An 18,065-nucleotide genomic window follows, 5' to 3' on the forward strand; every position below is an offset into this window, starting at 1 on the left:
AACAGGGATAGTGAAGGATCTGGAAAGGAAGTCTTATGAGGAGAGGCTGAAGTCCTTTGGTTCTTACAGCCTGGGGAAGAGGAGGCTGAGGGGAAACCTCACTGCGGTCTATGGCTTCCTCATGAGGGGGAGTGAAGGGGCAGGCACCGATCTCCTCTCTTTGGTGACCAGTGATAGAACCCAAGGGAACAGCATGAAGCTGTGACAGGGGAGGTTTAGGTTGGATATTAGGAAGAGGTTCTATACTGAGAGGGTGGTGGGGCACTGGAACAGGCTCCCCAGGGAAGGGGTCACAGCACCAAGCTTGGCTGAGTTCTGGACAATGCGCTCAGTCACACACTTAGCTGGGCCTGTGTGGAGCCAGGAGTTGGACTTGATGATCCTTATGGGTCCCTCCCAGCTCAGGAGATTCTATGATTCTATGAAACCTTACCCACTGAGTACCAAAATGCTATATAATCAGAGGCTGACAGTGCCCCTGCCCAAACGTGGTTGAGAAAGAAACAGGCAGCTGCTGCAGGCTGGAAACTAGCTGCTGGGCAAGGAGGACTCTGCATCAAAAGAGGCTACCTGCAACCCTGAGGGGCTGCAGCCCATGGACTATCCACGCTGGAAGACACCAGCAGGCACTGCAATCCAGCAGCATCCCAGGCTGGAGCAGGGACATAGGCAGCAGAAACCATTGCTCATAGAGCAGCAGGAGGGGTTAAAACACAAGGTAGCAGAAATGATTGCAGATACCCCTTCAACATCTTACACCACCTTATCATAGGAATTTTGATGGACCAAGTATAATTCACAGCAAAAATAAGGAAAATTAGGATTAAGTCTGGAGGAGGGATTATGTGCTTTTGTCTGTGTTTATTACGTATCTGTGCTACAGTAAGGTAGTTTTTTTTTTCCAAATCAGGTTCCTCAAATTAAAGAGAACTGATTTTCAAAACTTTGTTTTTTGGTTTATTTCCCAGTGGGAACAGTTTTTCATTAAAAAAAAAATCTATATTTAGTGGCTAGTGAATATAATCATTACAGAGCAGTGGGAAGATTTCTACAGGACACATATTCTGTGAATAAGCACAAGAGAAACTTTCAAACTTTCATTCCCAAGATAGAGATATAATGCAAATCGTTCTTGTTCCCTTTTATTTAGACCATTGTAAGGAAACAAAAGGTCTGCTTATGAATGCAGTAACAGTGTAAACCCTCCAGACATCTGCCTCTTCTTTGATTTCTACCTAGAGTGAGTCAGCTTCCTCTGTCTTCAAGGCTAGGGAGTGAGCTGCTGAATGAATGGTGATGCTTACTGTTGTTCAGAAAAAGGTGTTAAAATACACAGCTTCCATCATTAAAATTTATCATCGCTGTTTCGCAGGAAATAGGACAGATCCTTACTGGGAGTTCACTTTTCATTTGTATATGGACAAAATTAATTTCTTGGATTAACTTCTGTTTGCATAAACTTCTCCCTCCATTTAAATATGTCCCAAACCTATGGCTACCTACTTCTGCTCCTGACTAATCTAATGCAGAGATTGAAAGTTTTTATTCATTTGTATTACTGTCTTGCCCTGCTTCTGACCACTGTGTCTGGCCCACTTTGAAGTCTTTATGAGCTCCCAACAGGCACAGTTGAATGACTGATCCTTGGGTTCGATCTTTCTTCTTTGTGGGGACTAACATTTGATCACACAGATGTGTGGTATCTGTATGGTGTCTGATAAAATGCTGGAAAATTACCAGTGAAATGCAGAAAGAAATCCATTCTTGTATGCATAGTTGGTATTCTGTAAGCAGACAGCTAAAACATCAGCAGGCAAAGTATGAGGTAAAGACAACCTCTTTAACACTGGCTACATTAGAAGAGTTATGCTGTCAGTATGCTTCAGACATGATCCTCCAACTAAAGTGCAATGTTGTGCCTTAGAAATGCTTTTGGGTTTGCTTTGGATTTGGTGCTTTCAACCGCAAGGTTTGACTCTAAAAGGGAGAGCTGAACAGGAAACCTCTATCTTTGGGGGAAGGTCTGTACAGATACCTTTCAAGTGGTGTCCTCAGAACTTGAAATCATAGAATCACAGATGGTTTGGGTTTGAAGGGACCTCAAAGATCATCTAGTTCCAACCCCCTGCCATGGGCAGGGACACTGTCCACTAGACCAGGTTGCCCAAAGCCCCATCCAACCTGGCCTTGAACACTGCCAGGGAGGGGGCAGCCACAGCTGCTGTGGGCAACCTGTTCCAGTGTCTCACCATCCTCACAGTGAAGCATTTATTCCTTATATCTAATCTAAATCTACCTTCTTTCAGCTCAAATCTGTTCCCTCTTGTCCTATCACTGCATGCCCTTCATGTTCTGTGGATGTTTTGGAAGAAGGAAAAGAGAACTGTGTATGGTTTTGTTCATTTCTAGTGAAACAATAATCTAAAACTCCTACCATCAAAATATTAAATGAAATGTACTGGAGTCAAAGGGTTTATGTTTAAAATAATTATATTGAGCAAATGCCAGCATTGTAATACTTCATCATTATTGTAGGCTGATACAGTAATAACTCTGTTAACGCCATCAAACGTTCTTTGGAAAACGCTGCTTCTGTCTATTCAGCAGTGGTCTTGAGATATATGAAACTTAAGAGTTAACAGGATCAGACTGAAGCAAACCTTGAAAATGTGTCAATTAATTAAGCAGCTCTGGCTGTGTATGTCGTTATGTTCTGGTATTACTCTATTGTTTTGCTGTTTGATGACTTTGCTCTTGAACAGCTGCAAGATAGGCATGTATTCTGAAGGTGTAGTGATCTTCATTTGCAAAATTAGTCATAGACAGCCTGCATATGCAAACTGTAATCTATGCATAAACATTAAGCATCCCCTAAGTTCCTTGAAGGAATTTGTCTTTGCCAAATATGTGGTGAGCCTGTGCATTTAAATGAGCTTTCAGACTCATACACTGAAACAGTTGCAGTGAAGTGGTGCTTTCAGGTAGCTTTAGCATTATTTGGAGATGAAGGTGACTGGCTAGATGTTAAATTCACATTTGCAGAGTTATTCAGTAACAAATGAGCTGGGTGTATGGTGGGTGCAGAATGGCGTGTATTTAGCCTGGAAAACAGTATGTGTATTTCTATCTAAAGACTGGGATGGTTGTGCTATTCAGGGTGAACAAGTCATGCCACAGATGTTTTTGCCATTAGAAAATGACTTGAAGACATCTCACCCTATCCTGGAGGCTTGGCTGTATCTCTGGTTGGCACAGGGAGGGCAGTCCCATTCCCCTGAGCAGAGTTTCCCAGGCAGTGTGTCAGGGTAGATCACCCCCCAGGCCCTTCGGTGGTAGCTGCTTTTCAGCTGGGGCTCTGCCACTTGACCATGTCTCAGCTACTGCCCCTGTGAAACTGCTGCCATGCCTGGCCTGGCCACAGGCCCCTGGGTGCATCCCCAGTCCCTGACCTGCAGCAGACTTCTTGGGACTCTCTGGGTCTCACCCTGTCCCTGTCCTAGTCATGGCTGCCTTGTGGATATGTCTTATCTCCATGGGGCTGGAAGGGTGACCTGGTGGCCACTCAGTCCTGCCCCTCTTGCTTGGCTGTGGGGTTGGGCCTTGCTCCGCTGTCAGTCCCGCTCAGGTCTCCCTTTCTCACTGGAGCAGCTGGGTCACATTGCTCCTGGACACCTGCGGCTTGTCTTCTGCAAAATACCTTCATGAGCAACTTCATGTCCCATGGCTAGTGAAGCAGCAAGGACTGAAAGGGTGGTGCGCTCATTCTGCTTGTGTGTATTGATTTCCTGGTTTTAATTTTGGCTCCTGGCATTGCCAACCTTGAAATTCCATCTACAGGATCATGAAGATTAAAAGTGTTATGGTGCTGGACTTTGAGGATTTGAAGAAACTCATTTTCCACAGGGGAAGAGGGAAAAAAGAGCATAGATGAATATAGCTATCAATGGGGAGCCCTTTAGAAGGCTGTTAATGAACAGACAAGAGTTTATAATTCTGTCATCAGATATGATGTCAGCTGTGGCACAAAGCCTGTACTAGTCCCAAGTGAAAGCAAAGGCAGCAATTAAATATGTAAAAAAATATGACAAAAGTTGTGATATGTAGAAGACTTAAAGATATCAGGAAAAATCCTTGCCTGTTTTTGTCAAGGGTGCTGACAGCATTTTGGAAGTATTTCAGCAAACAAGCTATCCTAACGAAGGAAGGGTCTGCCATTAGATAGAAAGAGTATAAACAGTATGAAATAAAAGCTGTTATAAGATGATTTTGTATTTTAAAAGTAGAGTGATGTACTCAACAACCTGGTAGGAAATCGAGTCATAGGAAAATGTTTTTCAGTTTTTAATGGGTAATAGGTTTGGGTTAATTAGCTTTACAACAGCGGTAGTTTTCAATAAGATGTTTGATGCAGCGATGCTGGGCATCCTGATTAAAAGTACTGACATTGCTCCCCATCAAAAGAGCACAGTCTAATGGATTTGGAGTGGGGTGACTGGAAATTGTCAGTGGATATGTTCAATGAATTGTCTTGTGTGCTGTGTTCTGTGAGAACCAGTTCTTATCCTTTATGCTATTTTTATTAATGATCTAGGAGATATGGAAAGACAAGTAGAGGCAGTAATTCTTAAAGAAAATCCAAGTGTTGGTCAGCTAGTAAGTACAGTAATACAGAATGCTTTATAAGGTATATTCATCAAGACAAGGTACACCCTTTTAAGAACTGTCTGGAAAGTCATTGTAAAAGCAAAGACATGGGTTATAGCTAAAAAATTGAAAGCCACAACTTTGAAAACCATTTTGGAGACATAGCAGACAGGGGTCTCCAGAGATATTACAGCAGAAAGTTACACAGTGTAAGTCATGGGTTTATTGAGGGGAATAAGGCAGGAGGTTATGTGTGTGCATGTCTTTGTTTACTGGAGCACAATGTTAAGATTTGTATCAAATGAACTTTCAAAAAAAGTTTGAAGGTTGTTGAGAGTTTGAAGAAGAAAGTGCAGAAATACTTAGGAGCAGGAGATTTATGGAGCTAAGTCTGTTTACCTGATCAAAAAGAAAATTAAATTGTCTGGAGACTATTTACAGAAAATAGAGTGCAGACATTAATCTTGAGCTGAGAAAGATGTAACAGGACCAAGACTTCAAAGTAAAATACAGAACACATATTTAACAGTTTTTAACAGTTTAGGTGATTAACCACTAGAACAAATAGGTTAGGAGTTGATGAATTCTCTATCTCTTGATATCTCTGTAATCAAGATTGAAGACCTTTCTTGGTGTGCATGAGTAAAATGCAATTTATTGGTCTCAGTACAAGTAATAAGGATGATGGAGGTTACTAACATAGGCAAAATATAAGGGAATATTAACACTTAATTTTTAAGAACATGCCTTTTCCCAGTTATGGGTCAAAATTACCTTTAAGAAAAAAACAATTTACAGCTATTTATCCCAGTTGGGTGTTTAAGCCAATATGCATGAGATCTGACTGTAATTTGCCAAGTAAGTAAGTACCTTTTTGATAACCATCTCTATCAGCCACATGGCTGATTCATCACTGTGTGATCAGGAATCACAAGATTCCTTTCCTGTAGGTTACTCCTTGGTATGTTTCAAGAGCAGGTGAAAATTTTATTTATTTATAGAAAGGGGATGTGTGTATAGGCTAATTGCTTCTAGAGCTCTTACTGCTGACTTATTGACCTGGTTCGTGAAACTTGCTAAATAGGTGATTAGACATATGCCATGGGAATCTGAAAACAAAGCCCAGCCCACAGGAAGGTAGAATTCAATATTCACTGCCCTGAATGACATTGTAAGGGACAAAAACATCCCTATATGGGATTATAGGGACTAAAAATGTCCTTATATCACTTCAATTGATGTGCATCTATCTAGTTCTACTGCAGACTTCTTTAATGTCAGAAGCTCAACAATAAAAATGGATATTTCTTCTAGTAAGACCAGAATTTGGACCTGCAGTTCCCTCTATAAGCAATGAGAGAAAGAGAAAAAGAGAGACTTGTCCCCTACAGAAGTTCAGTATTACTAGATTCTGGAATTGCCTTGAAAGACAGTTTCTCTCCAGGTGCTAAGCCATTTCTAATGTAGTGAGCCCTATCAGAATAGTTTTGTTACTCCATAATGACATTCTGTTGTCTGTATTATAGAAGAGATAGATGGAAGAATATTTGGCCTTTAATTCTTAAAAATCTTTGAATTATTTACACTTTGATAAAGAGTTCATAGTCATCTAATCTTGTACAAATAAGTGAATCAGAATTGGTAGTTTATATAGCAAAGCAGGAATGAGAAAATAAAGAAAGCATTATTTCCTCAGGCCAAGAAGAGTTTGATGTGTGAAAGAATCTTACACTTAAGAAAATGTACTGTACCAAGCATTTCAGGATATTTTGCTTGTTTACTGCATGACAACAGCATGACCTCCATTGTACAAGGTACTACAAATGCAACTGCTGTCGTGCAAAAACAGTGCCATCCTATGATATTTATCTGAGATATGCTAACTTCTTCCAGAAAAAGCATCCTTTATCAAGGTTTAGGGGAGTGATGAGTAACTGCTAAAGTAATCTGCAAAATGTAGGGGAATTTCTAGCAAGGAAATCAACTTGGATGTGAGAGTTTGAAGGAGCAGCACCTCAGGAAATGCTTTGACAGATACCACTGAAAATCCGCAGAGAATCCAGGGAGAGGGACTACTTGCTAGCCATCTTCTGGGATCCGGATAGACATGTTCTGAGAAGAGAGCAGTACTTGATGCTATTGAAAGGCACTATAATGTTGTATTCAGTATGGAATGTGTACTCCTTTAGCCCTAGGGCTTAAAGATCTCAGCAGCAAGTGATCTGAGTGTAAGGGGAAAGCATAGCCCCGAGGAACATGAACAGTCTGGAAATAGTCTCATGTGCATGAATCACATGTGGTGGCTGTAAGGTCACATTGGCAGTATTTCAGAGAAAGATATTTGTGAGGGGATTTTCATTATTGCTATAGCGCCGCAGTTGCTCTTCCACCAGAAGTGGGTACTGTTATTTTTAGTCTGAACAATTTAAAATGCTGCATCTTGACCTGCATTCAGAATTACTTTGGCTTTTTTCTTAAAGACTGTGGCTCTGAGAGTGGCTTCTCTGTCTACTACAGATAGACAAGTGGTTTGTCTCAAAGTCAGTGGTCCTGTATGCCAGTTTGCCTAGGTTTTGATGTGTAGATTTCCTGTCTTTTTGAGAGAATACTACAGAATGCGTTATCAAATAAAAAGCCAGCTGCAGCGGCAGTCTTGATTTGCTATGTTCCTCATACTCTTCCAGTTTCCAGAAATTTCAGTGTACAACATCAGGCACTACAATGTGATTAGTAATTGGCTTTGACCCTTCCACTTCACTCTTTTTAGCCACCGGAGATGGCAAAACATGAAGGAAAAGGTGTTCTTAAATGTTTTGCATTTCTTAGGATCTTTTATCAGAAAGAGAGGGAACAGTGTACTTGCAGCCATTTTGTATTTGGCTAGCTGACCAGCCCAGCCACAGTCGTCATATATAGTTGAGATTCAGCTTCTCTCACAGTTGTCTTTCAGTGAAACGAAACAGCAATAACAACCTGCATGAAATGTAATATGTGACATGATAGCGTACTGCCACACCAGTGGTGACTTCAGGACCGAAATGTGATCACTCACAGCCTGTGTGATGGGAGAGGGTGGCTGAAGCACTTAGGTGTAGCTGGGCATGGCAGGATATTTTGCAGTGTGCGTCACCATTTGCAGCTCTCTGGTTCAAATTTCTGTCTTGTACAGTGGAAATGGAGGAAGGAAAACCTTCTTTGGAGGGCAGGTTTGGTGGGGTGACAGCTTCACAAAGTTTAAGCAGAATAGGATAGTGATCTGGCCTGCAGAGAAAAAGGAGGGTAAATGTCCTGTCTCTCCTGCTTTTCTCTAAAAAATAAGGGCATTCTGTTTTCCAGTTCCTCTTATGATACTTTAGCTTGTAGTTGACTTTATGCTGCTTCCTACAAAAACTTTTTCTATTGCTTTTTTTATCGCTTTCTTGAAAACTTCTGTTGCTTTTCTCCTTGACCCTTTTCTAGCCTCTCTGGGTTTCAAAGGCATAAGCACTAACCTGGATGTTAAGTGTCTGCCTCACTGCGTGTCTGGAATCATAACGGAGTCAGAAGAAGAGAGTGAGCTAGCTGGCATTTACTAGCCATGGTACAACAGTGGCACAGTGACATTAAACTGGAGCTACAAGTTCTCACCTCTTTGTTAACTGTCTAATGATAATTATTATCAAGTGCTGACCATCCTGTACGTCAAAAAAAGTAGCAACTTTCTGTTGAAGAGCAAGTTGCAGGAGTAAGCTTTCATTATGGAAAAAAAAATTCCTTTGTTTCTTCAGGCATTCTTTATATGATAGCAAAATACCTCCACCAACAGCCAGTGGACTGCATTGGGAATGAAAATACATTGGGCTCCTGGATGTATACCTGCAGAAATGCCTAAACATGCTAAACAAATCTTGCATTTAAGAATAAATCCACATTATTATTTTGATGAAAAGTCAATTTTGTATCTTACTCTCAGTTACAGTGTGTCAAATCTGAGATCCTAGCTGTAGGAAAACACTGCGTCTTTTATTCTTGCCTCCTTTAGTCTCTATAACATTGAATTTGTTTCATAACTCATCTTGCTGTTTATGTGCAGTGCTTTAGTATTCAAAATAAAGAGCAGTCCAGACATATGTGAATCAAAATTATGTTTAGATCTCACTGAAGTGGGAAAAAAAAAATTTTAGTTCAATATTACTTGGCAACAAAGCAAAATTCTGTTTTGATTCATTTGAAGTAGAGTAAGTTAATGCTATGGTTACAGGTACAGAAATGCTATGGGGAATGGGAAGGCATCATTATACGCTACAGAGATAGATAGCCAAGGTAGCTGCAAATATCAGCAAGTCCAAAGCCCTGTTATTGCCGTGCTTTACTCAAGGTCATTAGACCCAAAGAGGAATAATTATCCCAGGCAGAGCATTGGATGAATGGTTACCCCTCTTCTGGTACCTTCATGAATAGAATTGCAAAGTCTGCAAAAACATGGTGTGAACCACAGAGAGTTCATCACTGTAACACCTGCATGCTGCACATCTTGAGGTCATTGTCTTTTCTGGCATAGCTGTTTCTGACTCCATCATGGGCTTTTTAGAAGAATTGGCATTCCCCTTCTGCCTACAAGAAAATGGGAAATTCATGCTCAGTTTTGAGGTGGAATATGAGCAAAGCAGGAAGTTTTTTTGTTGCAGAGTTCTAGCTGTTCCCTTGTTGATTCAGTTTTCCAGAGAAGTAGGAACTCAGTGGAAAGCTGTCACAGGTAGAATAGGCAAAATTAAAATAAGCTGATGTAAGAAAGCTTCACAAGGGGAAGACTGAGTATAATGCTAACAAAAGGTAAGGAAGAATATGTAGGTTTGTTTGGGATTTTTTTAATACCCAGTTTCCTTTTAGGTTAATATTTTCAGAAAGCTTTAGTTTGTCAGTAGCTTATTAAAGTAGGCGGAGAGTAGTTATCAAAATAAGCTGTAAAAGTCCAACATTTTCATTGTGTTTGTTGTCCTGATTTCAGCTTTTAATTTTCAGTCTAACTACTGCTAAAACTATGACTAAACATTCAAAATTTATTTTAAAAAAATCATTTAGCCTAATTTTGCCTGAATTGGACTGTGTTTTCCTGAAGTCCTTTGAGCAGTCCTTGAAGCTCTTGCTTTATTTGCTAATCCATATTTCCTGCATCATACTCATATATTGAATTGATCACTGTACATAACTTCTTCGGACATTTAGTTTAAGCTTTTTCTAGTATACACAAAACCTTGAAGAAGTTAAATATTACTTGGAAATGTGTGTATATCTCTGACAATTCCTCCAAGGAGCTGATTCATTTTGGAGGCCATGGCAGGCAAAGACTTGTCAAAATATTCTGGAATATTGACAACAGTGTATGCCTTACACAGTATTGCTTCCAAGCTGATTTTGTTCTCCTTAAAGAAATTGAGGACATTTCATTTTAAATTTTAGGAGCGTCTTCTACTTTCTTTACTGCCTGCTCACATTGCCATGGAAATGAAAGCAGAGATCATTCAGAGGTTACAAGGTCCCAAGGCTGGCCAGCTGGAAAATACCAACAACTTCCACAATTTGTATGTCAAAAGGCACACCAATGTAAGGTATTGTACTCTAATAAAATGTATCAACAACATTCAGAAAAAAAATCGAAGAGAAACTGTGAAAAAGAGCAATAAAATGACTGGGTTTATATGTTTTTTCAAAAACTTAAGGTTTAGTATCTGTTAATTTGATCAGATGCTAACAAGTCTGTTAGCTCTGCTTCTCAGAAGAGCAGCAAAGGTGACAGCACACAGGGGTCTTTCAGAAAAAGCCATACATTAACAGGCTTTCTTCATAATATCTTAATATTTCAGTAAAAAATCCTGATTTTATGCATACTAGTCAAAACTGTAACTCGTGTCAGTTGTTCTGAGTTTTTAATTTTCTTAACTAGAGCAATTTCTTGGGTTTTATATAATGTAAAGAAATAGAGGCAGTTGGATCACATGTATTTTACACAACATCTGAGATAAAATATTCTGCTGACAAATCTAATTATTTATTAATTATAAATTTCTGGAAGTTAGAAAAATCATTCACCATGTATTTCTGATATTCTTTCATCTTTGCAAGTTGTTTTGCCTGTTTATTTGGTTGAACAAGTTACTTTGAATGACATTCTTAGAAATTACATTTTAAGTGAGTTTTGCAGGAGTTTTAGAAACATAGGGTATGGCTTGAATATCTTAGCAGTTGAGCTTGAATTTAATAACCTAAGTAAAAAGTGAACAAGGGCGTTCATGCTGCATATCATTGACCAGAAATCAAGATAGAAAATGTCTACAATGATTAAAAAAAAATTTTAAACAGTTTCTGATACCAAACATGTTTTTTGAAATAATTGTCATTATTATGTTGCCAATTTGTGAGTAGGGAGAAAGTTTCTTTTTTTTAAGACACTGTAGCAAATAGAGCTGTAGAATGCCCATAGATCCCTGTAAATATAGATAGGCCTGTAAAAGTACTACCTGTGATGGTAATACCTATAAAGGTAAAAATAAGTATTTATAACATAAAAATGTAACACCTGTAAAGGTAAATGTAAGTTTTACCTATAAATAGTTTTATTTACTACTCTACATTTTGCAGTGGCCGTTTTGCATATGGGCATACCTCTGTGATGTCCAGAATACCTACTTTTAGGTTCTGCCATTGATGATTGATAAATGCAAGTGCAGTGGGAGGAAGCTGTGACACTGTCTCTGTTCCTTTCTGTTGTAGCATCTTGTACGCTGATATTGTCGGATTCACTCGCCTGGCCAGTGACTGCTCCCCAGGGGAACTGGTGCATATGCTAAACGAGCTGTTTGGCAAGTTTGATCAGATTGCAAAGGTGAGTTTCTATTGGGCTGCTACAGTTATTTTAAATAAATAGGTCATCTTTAAAACACTTTTTCTTCTTGGGGACTCTTCTACCATTGGATGGCATTTCTGAGGCTTTGGCAGGAAGTTTAGACTTGAAATGTAAAGAAAAAATCTGGCTCTGGTTTGAGTTTAACATTGTGGTTCTGCTAGTTTGACAATCTGTGAAACTCAAGATATCTCTCTCTAATAGCACTGATAGAGATGGCTCACAGAGCCCTGTAAAGCTCAATGGAACGTGAACAACTCATTAAATATTTTTTACAGCAACAAAGAAACCCAAGATAGAAAACTGATAGTCAGTTTTCTGATATCTGGAAAAACAAAGAGACTGGAGGACAAGGGAGACAATATTGATCAAAGCAACTTTACTGACCACAGCCTCTTGATTACTCAAGAAAAGATTAAAATACAATCAGATTTTCTTCCGTTTATTTAGGTGTCATTTTTATAAAAACTACATCAAATTTCATGCTATGTGTCAAGGTGAAATCAAAACCGCTAAAATAGCTTTTAAGAGGGAAGGTGCAATGCTATGTGACCTGTGAATTCAACTAAGGGATCTGAACAGGAACTTCTGCAAACATTTTTCCAGGAGAATTGCACAGCCCGTGTGCTTGCATTGTGCTCCTTTCATTGTGCCTTTTAAATGCCTGAGAAATACCTGGTGCTGGAACTTTTTTTAACATGGGGACACTGAGTTTATTATTTGCTAAAGATACTGATCCTAGAGGTCGTTATAGTCCTCAATTAGGATTAGGTGGATTTTATTTAAAAAAGCATTGTCCAGTATTGGTTAAAAAATATCAAAATTTATATTGCCTTAGAGTACAAAAGATAGAAATAAGATTGTGCTTGCTAGTTTCAGGACATATTACATAGTACAAAGATGTAAATATGGAAGGCTAGGTCTTTTGATTTCTTATTTCAAACAAAAAGACTTTGGATTGAGTACAGGATACATTGGCTCAGTTCTTTAATCTAAGGTGTGAACAACACTGCAGATAGGTGTTTTGCAGTGAACTTCTTCCTGGTTTTGCCCATTAAAGACAATAACAGATGGAGTAATCATCTGCACAAAACCCTCTGACAGCACTTCCTTTTTTTGCAAGCCAAATCCTTCTCTACTGAAACAGACTTAAGTTGAATGATTTCACAACAGTAACCCTTCATTTATGTCATTCAAGTTGAAAGTGACCTTTTCTTCTCCAGGAAAATGAATGCATGAGAATTAAAATCCTAGGTGACTGCTATTACTGTGTTTCTGGACTTCCTATATCGCTTCAAAATCATGCCAAGAATTGTGTGAAAATGGGACTGGACATGTGTGAAGCCATTAAGTAAGTGCTGAACTTTTTATTAAATATTCAGAAATATAAATTCTGTCACTTACTTGTCTGTAGCTGTGCTGCTGGTTGAAACATTTAGACCTGCGGTGGTGGGTCCAGTGTGGTAATCTTGATCTCAGCCTCAGCGAGGAAATGTTTTAAGATTTCAGGTTGTGCCAAGCTATTTCCTCACTGCACCATGATTAAGGGCCTGGAGCACTGTTAGTATAAGGAAGGACTGAGATAGCTGGGACTGTTAACTTGGAGAAGAGAAAGTTGAGGGGGGGAAATCTCATCAATGCATTTAAGTACCTGGATGCCAGGCTTTTTTTTCACTGTGAGAGTGACTGAGCACTGACACAGGTTGTCCAGGAAGGTGTTTGAGTTTCCAGCCTTGGAGATACTCAAAATCCAACTGATACATCCTGCTCTGGCTCGCCCTATTTTGAGCAGGAGTTGGATTGATGATCTCCAGATGTCCCATCTGACCTCAACTATTCTGTAATTCTGTAGTAATGAGATGGTAAATACCCCAGTAGACATCACTTAGGTCATGGAAAGCATTGTTTTTTGTGGAGTCATGATGCTGCAACCCATTAGTCAAATGGCTCTGTGAGAGGCCAGGGGTCCTGGCTCCCAATCAGTTTGGTGTTCAGTGGTGGTCAGGAGCAATTGCTCCTCCACAATTAAGCACAAGCAGTGAGCCTGTGCAGTGATACTGAGCATGTGTACCAAAGGCATTTCTAACGGCATAAAGATTCCTAGGCTCTGAGGCCTACTTCCCGTGTTGTTAAATAACCAGTAATATATGGCTGTTTTATTAGACCTGAGGGTTAGGTGAGATCTTTCTAAAAAGTTTTGTCAGTTAGCACATTGAGAACTCTGTGCTTATCAGATGCATTTGAATTTGTGGGTTTTTTTTTCCCATAATCATTGTGCTTATTCTGCCACTGAAACAGAAAACAGAGCAAGGTATTTGAGATCCTTAATGAGATTTCTTTTGAAATAGCAGCAGCTTATTTCTAGTAACTGGAGTTATAACAGGAGTTTTGATATGATTGTGAAGGAGGAAAAATAATTATGGTTGTATCTAATGGGCTAAAACTTGTAAGGCACCTGAGGATACAGCTAAAGGCAGACTTGAGGAACCCTCCATCTTACTACTGAAGAGTAGGTTGGGAATGGGTTATAGGCAACGGTAGCAGTTCTGAAGACAACGGGACCCTATAGAAGTCTTGTGAAAGGGCAGCTTTACTCCACCTCATCTCTTCACCTGACTGCTCTCTGAACTCTTGATGCAGAGTAGAAACAGCTCCTCTGTAAGTGACTTGCCCTGGATGAGTTCTGACAACAAAGCTGGACACCTTTCAGTATAAGGCTACTTAAACCTAGTTTGGATGTCTGCACATCGTTCTGAAGGGGCTTAAACCTGCCTTTCCAGAAACTTCAGTTCTACAGTATTATAGTTTGTTAAGCAAGGGTCTGATTCTGTTCACTTATTTAGAAAACATTTTGTGAGGAAAGGACAATTAAAAAGCCTTCTACTTTGTTTTCCTTTTAACCAAAGTCGAAAGGACAATTAGAAAAGCTTCTACTTTTTTTTCTTTTAATCGAAGTCAGATAATTCATTGTTTTCATACTTGAAGTTACTTTTAGCGTTTAGGAGTTAAAATACTATAAATGGTTACTTATAGCAGGTATGGTACAAATGGTACAAATACCTTTCCTATAGAAAAGCTGTTTCCTTTGACTAAAATTACAGTGTATCTAGGTGAGCTACACTTCGCAAAGATATATATCGTAGGGAAGTTTGGATACTTGGTAGTCTTCTATATGATTTGGTTTTTTAAACAACTGGTTTTAAAACTTGATGGGCTTTTCTGTAAGTTTCAGTACCAATTTTGATGCTTTTGTGCCAGTCATATTTTCCACTGTCCAGGCATCAAAATAAGCGATTACCTCATCCTTGTGAGGTATGTGTGTGATGTGCACCTCACCATGAAATGGATAGTGGTGTTGACCAGAAGGTTTTGGCCTTCAGTAGCCTGGTCTTGTGATTTAATCCAGGGTAATTACTAAACGGGTAGATTGATTAATAAAAATTTGGTTCTTTTCTTTTAAAGGCATTAATGGAAAAGGTGTAATATTTGTGGAAACCGAAATTATTTTTTTTTCCTTGCAATAGGGATCTTTTGTAAAACCAACCTCAGTACAGGAATTGGGTTGCTGCAATTTCTATTTTTTTTCTTTATCCAGATATGGTTGTACTTCATATTGCATGCAAATTTTTTTTTTATGGTACTTGGAGTACTTCTTTGACAATGTCAAAATCTACAGATTGCTTGTATCCTCACTTGCTTTCTCTGAATGTTTTATCTTTTTCATTTAAATGCCCAATTTTTTCTCTAGTATATTAGGAACTAAAGCCCATATCCCTTCGGTAGGGTAAGAGGTAAAAGAGTTTAGGTCTATAAGTTCTGACTCCCTCACATTTTTCGGGGGTTGGCTTAAAAATCAGACTGATGGAAAAACAATGCCAAGCTCAGGCCATAAATTGCCCTTCACAAAGAACTGAAAGTATAATTTTACACATCATAATGCAATGCTTTACTTGAGCTCAGAGAGCAATCTGTCAGTTCCTCACACTTCAGAATTTACCAATTTTCTTTGAAATAACTTTCTGCTCAAGCTGCTATCAAGTATGTTCATTGTTAATGCTGGATGATAAGGTCCTCCTTGGTAAGAGCAGACTTCTAGAGTAGAATATTATTTTTTAGTTGCATAGCACATTCTGATCTGACTTTATTACTGTAGTCAGAATTCACAACGTTCCTGTAGATAGGTGCCTGATTGTCACAGCCTATTAACATCTCTGTAAGAAGTGAGGAATCTGTACCCCACGTTTTGAAATGCTTTCAAAGTATTATGTCAAGTGTTGCAGCCTGCAGGTGAATAAAAATTACTGATTATTAATCACCTCCATATTTTGTTGTATGATTGCTGCATTTTTGTGTGAAAGCATCTCCTGAAATTGTTCTGTGGCCTGTAAAACTAGAAGTAGTAAAAATCTTGCCATGGGAAGTGTGTCACTCAATATGTTTGACTCACTATGTCTAAAATATCTTTTTGTCAGATATGAGTTTTTTGTTATATTCAGTCACTGAGGTGCAAACTGACCCCTCAGTGCCTAATTTACTGCCACAAAGCAGTTTGCCGTTTAGAAAAAACAGTTCTATATACATTTGACCACCTGAATCTGATTTCAGCTCCAGTTCTCTTTGAAGCAAAAAGGAGGAATTCTACAAAATTACCAGGTGATCTGGAATACAAAGCCTTATTCAGTCTTGTTTCCTAATGTTGTATAACTCCATTTTGAGCAATTCAGCCTCACTATGCTATGGATTGTTTCCATTTAAACTTGCTAGTAGTCCCCTTGACTGATTGCTTTGCTTTTCTGCTCTATATGGGAACATATACAATATTTCTTATAGCCTTCAGCCTACTTGCCCAGGAGTGGGGATGCCCAACTTATCAAACCATAGATGCTAGTGCTGCCTGTAATGTTGAGATCTTCATTAGGTGGTTTAAGGCTAAGGCTTGCATGCTAAGGCAACATATGTTTGTTTATGAATATATGTGCTGTTTTCCTTGAGCCCAAACTCCAACCCCATGTCTGTTTGGTGACTTCCTAATTTTTGTATTTTTCAGCCATATATTCTCAAAGGCTGTCTTTGATTTGGTAGTGTGTAATTAGTTCCATGTCAGAGGAAAGTGAAAGACACTCTTGGATGAGATGGTTGTACCAATTTAAAAGCTAGATAAAAAATAAAATATTTTTTTCTTAGGTATTATTTCATTCCTGCAGGTCTGATCCAGAAAAATCCTATACTTTTAAAGCTGGCAGTTTTCAGGGAACTAAGTGCTTAAGAATCACTGAACGTGTGTAAACTGAGAGTAGGTGAGTCTTTGGTACATTAGTGCAGAATTATCGATTAATAATGATCAGATAAACAGAGAAGATTCTTTCCTAAGGACCTGAGCTCTTGCTTGAATGGAGTGAAGTAGCTACAACTACCTGCAAGCTAATCATGCCTGTTGAAAACATAGAAACCTAACAAACTCAAATTTCAGGCTGCAGGAGGAAAACTACAGTCTTGATGAATATTTTAACCACCCAGCCAGGATGGTCACACTGACTGTGGTGTACTGAGGGAAACCAGAGAGAATGTGGGAGCAGAAAATCAAGCAACAGTGAGAAATTTCAGATATACCTGTGTAGGTGAGGCAAGTGTCCTGTGGGGATGTGAGACTCATTCGGTGTCTGCATCATCATAGCAATTGTTCAGGGAGCACAGGAGAGAAGTAGTAGTAAACCCTAATTTGGTTTTCATTTCTAATTACATTTTTAATTTAAAAGCTTCTGTAGTTTCTTTAATTTTTAAGACAGAAGATTCAGTTCTAAAGCATGTTCTACTTACTCCCCTCTTTAATTCCTGAGGGCTTATTTTATAAAGCAATTTTTGTAACTTGCTCTCTGGAACATGGCAGGGCAGCCTTTTGACAAGCACTCCTAGAGGATAAGTGTTCCTCTTCCACTTTGCTCAGTTTTGTAAAACTCTTTTTCCTTTTTTTTCAGTGTTAAGCTCCTGTCAGATTCCTTGTGCGGAGCAAAGTGGTGTTCATCATTTGCTGACTGCTTACAAAGATCCTTTACAAGCAGTTCATTTTCAAGTGTGCTAGCTACAGGAGAGCAGTGTAAAATGGCAAAGTGAAAAGAGATATCGATAAACAGTTGTTAGATACCAAGGGAATAAAAAAAAACTTCTCTCCTTCTTTTTAATAACTTCAAAACAGAGTTTAACAAAATACTTTAGGTCATACTCCTGTTATTTTCATTTCCCAGAAGAAGAACACTTGAGAAGTGCTACTTACACATAGGATTTACCATATCAAATTAAGCCTGTTAAGTTCTATGTCCCTTTCAAAAATAAGAGAAACAGGCCAGTTTAATTCTGTAACTCGGAAGGTACAGAGCTGATGATTCTCATCATAGAGCTTGAAGATGTTGCTAGATGTACAACATGACTCATACACAGGAGCCATTTGGGTTTCTTTTTCTACTGTTATTCCTTCCACCAACACCATGAACTCCCTGAAGATTAATGTATGTTTGTGTTCCTTATTACTGCTGACGTTTTGGTC

General features: G+C 38.9%; 1 protein-coding gene across 1 annotated transcript in view; it reads left to right on the plus strand.

Moving 5' to 3' along the window:
- The window catches only part of ADCY2 (adenylate cyclase 2), a gene marked incomplete at both ends in the record, with an annotated part of 216,402 nt that overhangs the window by 124,277 nt on the left and 74,060 nt on the right, over positions 1 to 18,065 (plus strand). Inside the window, 3 exons of the mRNA XM_084279914.1 lie at positions 10,084 to 10,232; positions 11,395 to 11,506; positions 12,748 to 12,875. Of these exons, the coding sequence (XP_084136040.1) occupies positions 10,084 to 10,232; positions 11,395 to 11,506; positions 12,748 to 12,875 (389 nt within the window). The remainder of the gene's footprint in view (positions 1 to 10,083; positions 10,233 to 11,394; positions 11,507 to 12,747; positions 12,876 to 18,065) is intronic.

The sequence above is a fragment of the Gallinula chloropus genome (genome assembly GCF_964237585.1).
Source record: "Gallinula chloropus genome assembly, chromosome: 2".
Classification (NCBI taxonomy): domain Eukaryota; kingdom Metazoa; phylum Chordata; class Aves; order Gruiformes; family Rallidae; genus Gallinula; species Gallinula chloropus.